General features: G+C 42.1%; 1 protein-coding gene across 1 annotated transcript in view; it reads right to left on the reverse strand.

The window, feature by feature from the left end:
- Nucleotides 1–14,145, reverse strand: part of SLC49A3 (solute carrier family 49 member 3) — a 399,244-nt gene that overhangs the window by 148,056 nt on the left and 237,043 nt on the right. The window contains exon 3 of the mRNA XM_086961652.1: nucleotides 9,983–10,199. Within this exon, the coding sequence (XP_086817778.1) occupies nucleotides 9,983–10,199 (217 nt within the window). The remainder of the gene's footprint in view (nucleotides 1–9,982; nucleotides 10,200–14,145) is intronic.

The raw sequence follows: 14,145 nt of genomic DNA on the forward strand, positions 1-14,145 counted from the left end.
CAATTCAGTGCAATGCACCTGCATTATTGACTCTGAATCCTATTCCTACCCACAATTGGTGTGAAACAGAAAGTTTGCCCCAGAATTACTGTGACTTGACTGTGTTATTTTGTGGACTGCCCCCAATTATAGTGCCGTACACAAACACATTAACATTGACAACACATATAGCTCTCATATTGCTGAGACCTATTGGCTTTGCCAATGCTTGTTTAATATTTTTTAACATTTTATTCCACAGTATATTTTATTGCAATTCAATATTTTTATTTTATTTAGTAACTGTGGAAAGTGATATGTATTAAATTATGTATTTTAAATGTAATTGCAATCTAATAATTATATTGTATACTTTTCTCACTTTCTTTTAGTATGCATATGTTGCATTTTTATAAAGTGTTGATTATTAGTATTTGTTTTCAATCTTTAGAAAAAAAACTATTGGATTATATTTTGTTTAGTATACATTTATTTCTTTAAATGTATTTGTATTATATATTTAAAAAAATGTTTTACCTTTTAACTTTTATGAGGGCCCGATTCACAGAACTAACTTAAGACAAAATCCTAAACTTACTGCCATTTTAGTATTCACAGAAGGCACTATACTCATTTTGGTATTCACAGAAGCCACTTACTCTTTTCAGTATTCACAGAAGTTAGGAGTCCTACCTTTAGGACTCCTAAATGCCTTCTGTGAATACCGAAAGTCTTAAAGTTAGGATTTTTCTCAGTTTATGAGTAGTAAAGTTAGGACTCCTAACTTAAGGACTCCTAAATGCCTTCTGTGAATACCGAAAGTCTTAAAGTTTGGATTTTTCTCAGTTTAGGAATAGTAAAGTTAGGACTTCTAACTTTAGGACTCCTAAATGCCTTCTGTGAATACCAAAAGTCTCAAAGTTAAGATGTTTCTCAGTTTTGGATGATTCATCAAAATATAAATAATTTAATTTTAATTTTGATTGTTCACTAATCAGTCACTATTGTTGGGCTTGACAGTAGATGTATTCATTCAATTGGTGTTAATATCATTATTTTCTACCAGAGTTTTTAAGCAGAGGATCAGCACAGTGCCATTCACGCTGAGCTTGAACATGACAAAGTCTTTTGCCATGTTTACAGCAAAATCTGTATGGATAGAATTAGCAACTGCCATCCACGCCGAGCTGAAAAACGTCAAAAGCCTTTTACCACTTCAGGCACAGTATTACAGGTTTGGATTGGTAAAATATCATCCTGGCCAACCTGGCCAATGCTTTACACGTGATTCACTCTTTATTAGGCAAGTCAAAACAATGACAATAGAATGCTCTCTTACTTATTCTTCTGTCTGTTGTCATCAACAATGTTTTATATGCCATAATGCTGAATCACTCTGCAATGCTTGACAGATTATTTATCTACTGAGTTGGCTGTAATGGTGAGGGGTCGTATTAAACTTCCATCAGGCTGTGGGGACTGGAATATTTTGAAGCTGAGAAAATGGCCCTTAGGGTGCCTGGTTGAGTTACTGAAAGTTTGATTTAAGAACCATGTCAGTCTGTGAGTTGGGAAAAAGGTTATCATCAATCCGGAACTCCAGGTCTTATAGCCTGTGTTCAAATTAGTTAAAATCCAAAATTAAGGGCCAGAATTCGAGAAGCAAAGAAAATGCGTCCCTCGAAGACCAGGATTCTGGATTGCCATTATCTTAAGTCTTTCATCCATATGACAGGTGCAAAAACTGCCTTGGTGATTCCTATGCAATCTCAAAGTATTTTGGTGACCAGAGTGGTCTTGTCACCCAAACTAGAACTGTGTGAAATATGTCTGGTAAATATTCCAAAAGGGAAGCACTTACAATCCCATTGTTCTCTACCCAACACAGGTTGGCCACCAGACCATCAGCTTCCATTTAGATTTTCTATCTAAGTACAACTTATCCTTCGGGGAGTACAACGTGAGTGTTCTCCTCTACAAACCTCATGATCTGATAGATCAAAACCCTGTCCATCAATCAGGCCAGACCCACAAAGGGAGCATGCATGCACATTATTCACCACCCACGCATGCTTTCCACCAATAAATAGATTAAATCCACTGCAACTACATGTAGAGGAAACTTTGTGTCACAAATGTTCCAACATAAGTATATGCTTACACCGCTGTCCACCACAACTGTTGTGACCAAACTGCATGTTGTACTCCATTGTTGAGGTAAGTGCTGTAAGGGGTGTGTACCCTAGCTGTACCTAGCCTTCAATATTGTGGTCAAATAATATTTTCTACAGCACACCAGCAAAGTGCATGACTTATGTATGACATTTCACTGTGGTGGTTTAACAAAATCGATATGCCCTTCCTAACTTTACAAGCAGGGTTTAGTGTGTTATATGCCATCGCTCCATAATTTGTACAGAGTCATATGAGCTCGGAGAGGGAGCCTCTCCCTTCGGAAAGAGACCCTCACACACCCAGCCAGCTAGGTGTCTTGCTTCATCATCAGGGCTGCTCCTTATCGGGTTGGCGGTGCAATACCCGATCAGGCACCCGTGGTGGGGCCTTCTTAGCGGAGATATTTTTTTCCTTTTTGCCGGTGGGTGAGGTGCGTGTGAGGGCCCTAGGTCAGTGTAGGTGTAAGTGGAGTGTAAGTGGAGTGTAAGGAAGTGAATTAAAATAGGGGAGGTGGTCCACTCAGAACAATTTTATTGACCATGGCTCCTCCCCTAATAAAAAAATGAAACAAGTCGCGTATCTTCACTCGAAGGATGTGGAGTATACGAGCTTGTGGAATGTAAATGTAAATGAAGTTTTTATAAAGCGCATTCTATCGCTCCAAGGAGCATCTTGGCGCTGTAGTCCGTAGCCTAGAATGGAGGGCCGGAAAAACGACTCACATCAATTTAATTTTACCTGAGAATCATTTAGAGCCTAGACTAGCAGTTTGCTGACCGTGTCTGGTAAATTAAAAATCCAGGTCTATCCAGGTCTTCAGGGCTTTCCTGAATTCGCTCTCAGAGGGAATTTGCCGTAGGCTTTGTGGGAGTTTATTCCAGGCCTTGGTACCTAGAACGGCCAAGGATTTTCCTCCTTTGGTGGCCAATCTAAATCTGGGGACTGTCAGAAGACACATATCTGATGACCTCAGGTTCCGAGCTGGTATGTACGGCTTGAACCGTGAGAGCAGATATTTAGGCCCTTTTTTGTGGTACGCTCTAAAAGTAATTACCAATATCTTAAAAAGCACTCGCTTATGTATGGGGAGCCAGTGTAGCTGTTTTACGGCAGCAGAGGAAGAAGACCTCCTAGGAAGGTTAAGCACCAGGCGTGCAGCAGCATTTTGGCCCACCTGCAGCCTATGCAGGGTAGCTCTATTCACTCCTGCATATATGCTATTGCTATTGCAGTAGTCCAAGCGTGATGAAATTAATGCCACTGCAACTGTCTTCCTTGCTTCCAAAGGGAGAAAGTTAAAGAACTTTTGAAGTCCACAAATGATGTTGAAGCAAGATCCTGCCACTGCAACCGCTTTCTGTTTAAAACAGAGTTTTTCAGCAAATCTGAAGGAAGAAGGTCAACATGTTTCTTGCCTTTCAACTTTTTAGATGGCAATTCATCAGGACCAGGGGATCTACCTACACTTTTGGTAGTGGTCAAAAAGGGTATATAATGTATAAGTGACCACCAATACAGCACCCTAAAAAGTGGTAACTTGTGATCATACAAACACACCTGCAATAAAAACAAGACCAACATTAAAAACTGTAACAGAGACATTTCTCAGTGTTCTCAATAGAAATTAGGGCGAGCGAATCACCCAAATAAGCAACACAGTCAAAACATGCTGGAGAATGCAAGTGACTCGCGCCATGTAACGTGTGAGCACACCGTGTCAATTCAAATGGTATTATATCATAAAAACAGCAGAGAAAGAGAGCAATAAACATCATGAGCTCACCCTATTAGGGTCAAAACTTCACGTCAACAGTACCGGCTCGTGTCGACACTCAAGTGTAGTGTCCTGCTTAAAGAGACATGTGTAACCAGTGAGCAAGGTGAAAAACAGAAAGACCCGGGTGTACTAGCCTCGAGTAGAGATAGTGAGCGCACAGTGCCATGACTAAGTACCCGCGACAGGCCGGTCAGAGGAGGCGGGACATCTGGTGGCAGCGCCAGTACAGCGCTCGAGAGGCTACAGTGCGAGCATCACATCGGGCGCCATATTGGAGAGCCCGGAAGCACCAGAGGCTTGTGATGTTGATGCCAGATAACCACAGGACCCTCAGTAATCCGCCTGGCCCAGGCGGTGAGTCAACTTCAAATGTTTAGCATAAATGGTTATGGTGCTGCATGTCAATGAAAGCGCTAGGAATCCCTCTAACATGTATAGTGGGGTTTATGACCGGCACGAAGAAGATAGCGTGTGCCATCCTGTCGGGGAGCCTCATAACTGTCAGGAGATAGGTATACCAGGCCTCAGTAATGGTAGTAGTGCCACAGCTGTACTCAGGAAAAGGTAGGAGCGCATATGAAAAAACAATGATCAGTTGAGTTATAAAATCTGGTTCACGTGCACATGTGGTAGCTATGGATGTGGGGGCTAGTTAGCTGTGTTGGAACACCATTAGCCAAATGGGTCTGTCACATGTCACCAGTTAATTGTGAAAAACTTGTTGTGTGTTTCTTGGCCAGAGCCCTGTGGCATTCGTGTGGCGTAATGTGTGCTTGAGGCCAACAGTAGCAGTGTGTATACCCCTAGGTGTCTCGCTATGAGTTGGTGTAAGCGAGATAGAGCTACTCAAGTCAGTAAACTCCAGGCGATATTTTCATTGAGTCCTGACTGGTCAGTTGCCAGTCGTAGGACCCATCGTTGCTCCATGCGGAACAGATCATTCTTAGATAGTCCCGGATGTGCTTCCAGTACACCCCATTCAAATGAGTCTGGTGAGTGTTGCGCTTCTTTGAAATGGGTGGTCATTTTGATGTTGCTCTTCTGACATCTAAAATTGCTCCCATGTTCCATTATGCGGACTTTGACCGGTCTGGTGGTCATGCCGATGTAAAGCAAACCGCATTTGCACTTCATGATGTGAATACAGTTTGAGGTGTTGCAGTTGGTATGAGTGGCCATTTTCCAACGGATCTCATTCTGGATGTTTAGACATAATGTAAAAGCAAATGAAGAGGGAGTACCTTAATAAGGTTTAGATAGTTTGCCAGTATTCCAATTCACAGATGATGCTTACTCACCGGCCAAGAAGGAGGTGGCCCTCTTAACAATGGTTCCTACTTTCTAGGGCTACAGCATTTCGCCCAACCCACTGATTAATTCTGATAGATAATAAAACAAAAGCAATAGGCATACAACTACAAGAATGGTTCTAATATATGGCAATCAGATGGCAAGGTGTGTATCATCAAATCTAGGACTTCAATTGGCAGATTCCATTGGATGGGCTGCTCTGATGCAGAAAAGCAAGATGTTACTAAAACATTACTATTACACTGTCCAATTCAACAAAAAATATAGGGGATACTCTGTGGACCACCATTAGATAAATAGACAGAAAAGGTAGTGTTTGGCATCCTTGTTTGGAACAGAACTAATGGTGGTGGCATGTGAATAACACACTTTAGATTCACACTGAGAAGATCAACTTTGATTTTCACATACGATCATTACTTCATATGAACATCCCACTTGGTGTGAAAATGATGAAAGAGTTGGCAGCACTCAAATCATCCTTACCAGGGTTACAATCTGGACCAATCTGGAAGCACTACAGCATAGACCAATAATAAAATGTTTCCTGCAGGCACCTAGCCTGGTTGATGTTCCTGACAGAAATCTGAAAGTAAACTGAGGAAGGTTACATGTTTCAGTTTCTCCGACATCACAAATGGATCCTCTTTATAAATCTGTAAAGCTTTCTACAAGGAATCGATGGATGCCAGCTTCACATATTTAATTATGTCTAGTTACACAGCCGTGTTTCATAACAAAGATAAATTGCTGAGCTTCAGGGAACCTTAACTGGATGTGATCCACAGATGGAGATGTGACTGCGCTTAGCGAACTGACTGGCCAGCTCGATTTGTAATAACCTGGTCATGAAAAGTCCTGGTGGACCCATGGGCTTCGCTGCTGATTTGTCGCTCGAGACTGTGTCGAGTCATTAAGTGAACAGCTGTCCAATTAATTTGTGAATCCTGGGGATACCAGAAGTACCAACGAACACTCATTAAACAGAGACAGATTCTTGCAATCTTACAATCTTTTACATGCCCCAGAAACACCAAAGGATACAAAGTAAGAAATACCCAACACAGAGCTTTTAATTACACTTCTCTAATTCGTAGATTTCTTATCTCCATTAGATACCCAGCTGGATATATATTAAAGGACAGAAAAACAACAATAAAGTGAACAGGTTAATGTTAAACTAAAACAAATGACCCAATGTTCGACAGCCAACAGCTTAAGAAATGCATCTGAGGAGCGAAGTACTTCCACATAAAATGAAACTTAGATTATTCAAAATGTGGTGAAGGTTCAAGTCGAACAACCAATAATACAGAAACACAACTCAGGTGCATTAGTTGAGTCTGCCTTGTTTTAGCCTGCCCTGTATTCAATTGTGTTTGAAATGGTCCTCTCTGAAATGCAATATAGGCGGCAAGTGGTGAAACGCGTTGCTACTGTAGCATGTTAGCACGGTCTAACATAAACAAACTAATAGTTCTAATAATTTATTGAGGTTTTTGTTGGAGGCATTGGTTACGGTATTTGGACAAAATATGGAGCTGTAAATATCGAGAGACAGAAATATTGGAAAAAAATATTGTGATACAAAAATATTGTGATGCAGAACTATTGCTGTCAAGAATATAATTCTTTCAAGTAAGTAATATTGTTGTTAAGAATATTTTAGTTGTTAATACTGTTTTCAATAATATCGTTGTAAGGAACATCGTTTTTTAATTATTTTAGGTCATATATTAATTTTATGCATTATTATTGTTTGTTAAATTGTTATTTTTTTAAATGTAGATTGTAATTTTAAGTGATTTAGAATTTTTTATTTAATTGCTAATCCCGTGGCTGTTGGGTTTGTAGGGGGACAGAGTGAGAACTTAAGTTATATTTATTAATTACTAATTTTTAAGTAAGTATGTGATTGAAATTAATTATGTATATTATGCAATACTGATTTAATTTACTTATATTTTATGGGGGGGTTGCTACGTTCATAGCAGGGCTGGACTGGCCATAGCGGGCATCGGGCATTTCGTGGGGACGATTTTGCAGTGGTGGGGGTCGGTTTTGCAGTGGGGTTCTATATCGGCACCCAGTAACAGAATCAGCAGGGGGTATGTTCCATTAACATTGCCTGGGCTGCTTTTGAACATTTGTGCATGTCTTGTATACTTTCTATGAAAATGTCAGATAAAACCACATACAAATTTTAAAAAGTCACTGAATATCAAATGTATTAAACCCACACATGTTGGCAAACCACAAAGTAAAGGCTACATTTAGCAACCTTCAAAATAATTTGGATAACTATGGACTTCTTTTTCAGTTTCAGCCAGGCCCAGGACCCTTTCAAAGGCAAGAATGTGCAACCAATCACATCTGCTTATATATATATTGAGCTTTTAATGGCCACATTGAGCTAAAAAAATATAGTGCTCTTTGATATGTCCATGACATTTAGCACTTGACGTTTGTTCATAAGAGAGTTAGGAACTCCCAAATATTTTTTAAGATAATCATCTAAATTTGAGATCACCAGAACTCCAAATGGGAACTGACTGGGGTTAATTATGTGGTAGGGGTAATGATGGCTGGCCCTTTGATTTATTGATTGATAGCCATCACATTCTTACCACTTTTTTTGATATTCAACAACCAGTAAAAAAGATGATGGCCTGTCACTATTAAGGCTATCAGATTAGTTAGGATCTTTCAGGGGTACGGTTTGCATGTTAGAATGTTGGGGTTCTGAGCTTTTCATCCTGCTTTTACAGGCACAGTTTGCCTGTAAAAGCATGTAGGTAGGGAAGAGATAGTGTATTTGCCACAACAATTGTCATAGCATGGTGAACCATTCAACAGAGGTAAAGCCCACCGAGGCTTCCACCTCCTCTCTTCTCTTGATGGCTCAACCACATGAAGAAACAATAGCCTGAAAAGGGAAATCAGACATCCAATGAATTCCTCTCTCCATTAAACTTTTTTTTAAAAACTATCGTCAACTCTTGCAATTTACAGCACAACTTTTAAATGTGATTGCTTAAAGATCACAGATTTAAAGAAAGTGCTGAATGGGTGCCCAACCTGATAGGTTAAGGAATAGGGTATAAAACCTTCTAAAAAATAATTAGAAAATCACATTTATTTTCACAGTGAGTGAATGAAACATTGATTTAACTAAACAAATAGTGTGTTCCTTTTGCAGCCCTTTTATACAAAGTATTTTAAACAGAATATTGGATATACAAATTGTTATTATCTGTGCATATTTCAGGATGTCGCTATCTCTAGACCCTAAGGGCCTGATTACGAGTCTGGTGGTCCGTCTCATGGGAGTGCGGTGGTCTCTCTATTACGATTAGGAGGGTTGGACCGACATTGCCCGCTGCAGCCACCAGAGAACGGCCATCCCCTGGTGGTGTTGTGGTGGTCTGGAGGCATCAAAATGCTTGGAGGGACAGCCGCTGTCCCGCCAAGCATATTACGAGTTTCCTCTCTGCCATGGTTTTCATGGCGGTTCTTCCTCCATGAAAATCCCGGCGGAGGAAACAAAGGGGGCTCTACAGGGCCCCCTTTTGCCTCTGCACCAAGGGGTACATGCAGTGTCTCCCTGTGTGTATGCATCCCAGTTCCATGCAGGAACTGTTTTTGGCGTTCCCATTGTGGTGCCCATTTTCAGGGCACTCTGTAGAAACGTCAATAAAAAAGCCTACAAGCCATTAATTACACTCATAATCTGGCGGGCGGCCTAACCATGGGTTTGGTGGTGCGGAGACAGTGTGTAGATGGCACCGCACCCCTAAACTCGTAATCAGGCATTAAGGAGGGCAGGCGGTACCATCAGCTTCCTTCAAGCCAAACTCTACACAAGAGCCTCAGTCTTTAAAATTGTAAAAACACTTTTTGCTCAAGGGTCTTGACCACACTCAAAGAGCTGCCAAGGAATAAGCGCCATGAAAAGAGTACAGATCTGTGCTGACAAATCCTGTGTGCATCAGATCTTCTCTACATCTCTAGAAGAGCCTTCCTGGAACGCTTACACATTTCACGTACACAGTGCTGGCCTGCTTGTAAGTGAAGTAAAAGCTCAGTCCAATTCAGGGACGTCATTTATGTCCCAACCCTTTGGAGGTTCACGAGATGCTACTGGTGAGATGTAATACAACACGTATAAACTGAAAGTTGTATGATTGGTGACAAATACTCCAGACGGATAATCTTTATTTAAGTCACTCTGATGTTGTGCCAAGAATCCAAAGCTGCCGGCACAGTGCCATATTATTTATGACTATGTATCATCCATTAATACAAACAAAATATACAGACTAAATAGAAAAATAAAATAATAACTAGGCAGATTGAAAACTCATCCAACATAAAAAAAAACTATGTGAACATTCAATTTATTTTCCCTTCCCCTATAACTAGACTATAGAGATACTGCCTTGATACATCATGCAAATTCAAAAACCTTTTGGACACATGTTTGTTGACCCTTAGTCAAACTTTAAGTCAGACTGCTTAGGATTATGAACTCTACTTGGACTGAATAATGCTTATTTGAGAAAGCAGTCTGACATAATATCAACTTATATAACCTCTGTGAGCAACTGTGTAGTATAAGAGCTATGCATATCTCCCACACAAAAGAAAACAATCTCTACCAAGTGAACAGTACATTTTGAATCCCAAGTGGCTGACAAATGCTGGAACATTTTTCTGAACTGTTTGATGACAGATACTTACACATAGACGCTATCATGTTTGCTGTTGCTCGCTGATGTTCCGGAAACCAGATGGCAGCCAACTTAGTTGGCGAGAATAGGACAAGTGGCTGAGCCACAGCACACAGGCACTGGCCGGTTAGGAGGATACCGTATTGTATACTCTTATAAGGTTGACTAATTAAACCCATGAAACGGATGACACTGCCAACCATGTTCAGCCAAGCGCCGAGGATCACCTGCAAACCCAAGAGTGAAATATGGAAATTAAAAAAATTCTTACTTAAATAAAGTAGAAATTACACTGTTGCCCATTAGTTGGTTCTGAGTCTTTTTACACACTATTCACAGTGCAATTACACCATTAAGTGTGCAGCTGCAGTTTGCAAAAATGCTCTTTATTGTACTTTTTACCAAACTCAAATATTACATATACAATTATATGCATTCAATCTTACCTTACTTGAATCAAAACACAATTAATTAATTCAAAACTAAAATTGTGTTGCCAGGCTATTACCTTTATTAGGAACTCATCCAGATTTATAATGGAGTATTGATGCATCACAATATATTAATAGGGAACTAATATAAAAATAAGACAATTTAATCCCTGCATCTAAAAATATAGAATCTTGCTTGCTGTGCAATAAAAACACAAATTAAGGATTGCAGATATTGTCAAAATAAACTGTATATTCTTATATTACAATTGAGTCTATAAAATGTGACGGTACGGGGTTTCTCACTGTGCACCCAAGGGGAAAAATCTCTCACTAGTATATTCATAATTAGAACAATATCTAAGTGCACACTCTACCTCCCAAGGTACACAGTCACAAACCTCAAAGAATACAGAAAATACTAGAAAGAAGAAGGGAGTGTGCTACGTCCAAAACATGAAAAGTCAAATATTCTATTCAAATAATCTCAAAAATGGTTCTTGAAACCAACACTACTAAACATTTGATATTATTTTTAGGGCTCGGGCCTACCGTCCCACTGCGTCAGCAGTGGGCGTGGCCTAAGAGTACCTTTCTCAGGGCGTTCCCGAAAACATACCTAACGAATTCCAGGCTGCTCGTTGTTTTTTGTGATTTTTTTTTGCTAGCTGCATTGCTATTGGCCTTCGTGTGCTTTAGAAACAGAACACGCAATAGGCCATAGGCGGTCGAGTAGCTCCGCCCATGGCCTATTGGTGTCGGTTATGCGCACCATAGGCCATATATCTTCAATTATGACGTGACGGCCGCGGTAATTGAAGATAGATTCTGCCAGTGGCGCGCGCGCGTGCACCACTCGCCGGCGTTTTTTTTTTTTTTTTTAACAATAGCGATCGCGAAATCGATCGCTTTCAGTGTATGTTCCTTGTGGTTCTTCTTGCACTCAGTGCCGGTACACTGCTAGGAAAAGCAGTGCGTTTTCAAAACCCACGCGATAACGAGCGGCTGCTCAAGCACATGGAGCTGCTCTCGCAGGACCTGGCCGGCCTGCAGCACTTCTTCGAGCGGCAGCCGCCACGCAGGCTTCAGCAGCCCCCAGCAGCAGCAGTCCGTCAGCAGGCCCAGCGGCATCGACTGCCGGTGACTGCGTGCCAGCAGACCGGGACTCTTAGGACTATAAGCGGGCAAGCGGGAGGGGCAACCTCTTGTTAAACAGGGCGCCTCCCTTCCTCACACCCACCTAAGTCAGTGCCAGGTGTACCAATCACACAGTCCTAGGAGTACACAGAGTTTTAATAACACTCATAGGACAAACGTACACATGAACGCAAACACATCAGTGCCAGTCATCCCTCCGTTACTCTGCGGCAACTCGGCTTTCTGTCCCCAACTCACTACAGCACAGAGCACAACGCCAGGGGTGACATCTCGGAGCAGGGTCACTTCCGGCGTCATGCTTAGTGCCGCAGTCATGTAGAAGTAGAGAGCCTGGCTGCAGGACATTAGTCGATGGATAACTGGCGCACATAACTACCACGTGTAAAGAGCACCGTGGGAGTGGCGGAAGGATACCTTACACCCCCCTCCCCCTCCCCCTCCACGCCGCATCCGTGCAGGGAATGGTGAAGGGGGCCTCACAATACCAATGCCCTCGAGCTGACAAGCTGACTGAGAGGACTGCCTTTATGCTGAGATGCCGCCCCCCCCCAAAGCACCACGGGGATGTGGGGGTGTGAATGAGCACTCACCGCCGTCGTGTGAGTGACTCAGATGGCCAGGAATAGATAGATCTGTACTGAGGCTGACACACTTCTGAGCATTCTCAGTCCAGAAATGCACAAAGGCGGTAGCAACTCCCTTGTTTTTCCTCCTGCCCCGGTCGTCCGTTCTGCCTGTTTGTCACTCCTGGGACCTTGCCCCCATTCTGTTTTTCAATCGGTCTGACGTCTGGGCCACCACCAATGTACTGAGGGGCGACTTGTTTCGGACTTCACTTCATGCAAATTACCCTTGTCTGCTGGAGCATTTGCATACCCTACGCGGGGACATTTCTCTTGTTCTCTCCTTAGAAGGGTCTCTGTTGGAGATATTTATTCAACAGAAACGAGAGCGCATGTGGATTAGAGCGGCTGACTTGGGAAATGGGGAAACCGTGTTTGAGTCTCGGCGTCGGCTCATCATGTGATTTTTGGCAAATCAGTTAATTTCCCTGCGCCTATAAAAGTTAATGTGTCCTGGTGTAGGTAACTGGTGGTCATGTAAAGCGCTTACTACCTTCGGTCAAGCTTGCGCTATATAAAACTGCAACAAAAAAAAACACATTAACGGCACTCCCTTCTGACAACATCTGTTCTATTAGCACAGTAGTCAGTCGAATGAAATTAGGAACCGAATGGCAAAGCCTTTCACACACGTCGGTAAAATAGCTCCTGGGCCTAAGCGCTTGCTGCAGAGACCTATGGCACCCGCAGTGAGTGACAGCTTTGTTTCAGCCCTTAGTCCTTGCGAGAATTACATGAGTTCCACTGCCTCAAGTAATGCTAGCATCGGTTGTTAGAGTGCTTGTAATGGGAAGACTCTGGCATGAAGAGCTATAAAAAGAAGATATGTTGCTCACATATGCTAAAATGCGCAATGGTGACGTAAATCGGGCGAAGCACAAAGTACGTTGTGTCCTGGCATCCAAAGAATAGTTTTATTTGTCCAACAGAATAGTAATAATTGTACCCACTTCCCAAAGAAGAAAGACAGAACGTGCACCACTAGAACGCAAAGGATTAAGACTGGTCTTTATATTACGAACACTGTGCAGCAGGTGTTCAACCCGCTGAGCTAAGTATGGACAATAGACAAGCGCGGGGAAGAAGGGCACAAATATATTTCCAAACCCAGGAATTAAACAGATTCGGAATGTATATGTGCGACGGCGTATGTAATTCCACCAGGCCATCTCCTTCCCCACAGACCAGCTGCTGCTGGGTTGGGGGGAGATGTAACAACCTGGGCCTCGAGGACATGTCTCCCCCTAAAGTAGTCCGGGGGAGGGACCTTCTAAGACAGAGGTCTTCAAACTTTTGTAGGCTGAGCCCCCCCAGCTGAATTATTTTTAGATGTTGGGCCCCCCCACCACTTGACGGAAATGTCTGGAATCAACCCCCACATGCATATTCCGGGCATATCCAGCAAATAATGTTCAATACAATAAGAGTGTTTAGTAAACTGCAGGTTTGTGAGTGGGTGTGGTGAACAGAGGCTTATTACACAGCTCAAAACACCACTTTCCAAGATAAAATGTGCACAAATTGTTTTTACAAGAATGCTTTGTTTTACACAGAACATAGATTGATAATAACACCACCAACATAAATGTGACAGGTGGGCCTGTTTTTCAGAGACGGTCAATCTTTGGATGGATTTGGAAAGAACTTTTCATTGTTTTCTAGAGCTGCCTGAAGGATCCATGACTTATAATAACAGGGAACAAAGACAGAAAAGTCACATTACAAATGAATACGTACAGGGCCGGCTTTAGGGCAGTGCAACAGGTGCAGCCGCACTGGGCGCTGACCTATGGAGGGTGCGCAGACCACATGTGGAGGCGCTGTGTTTAGCAGTAAGTTATGAATGGCACATATGTCTGGTGGTAGTGAGAGGATCTGAGGAGGCAGTCATGGATTGTGGGGGCACCAAAAACTATTCTTGCACCAGGCGCTACAGACAGCCATGAATACATACTTTTTAG

The sequence above is a fragment of the Lissotriton vulgaris genome, chromosome 3_1 (assembly GCF_964263255.1).
Source record: "Lissotriton vulgaris chromosome 3_1, aLisVul1.2, whole genome shotgun sequence".
In the NCBI taxonomy this organism is placed as follows: Eukaryota; Metazoa; Chordata; class Amphibia; order Caudata; family Salamandridae; genus Lissotriton; species Lissotriton vulgaris.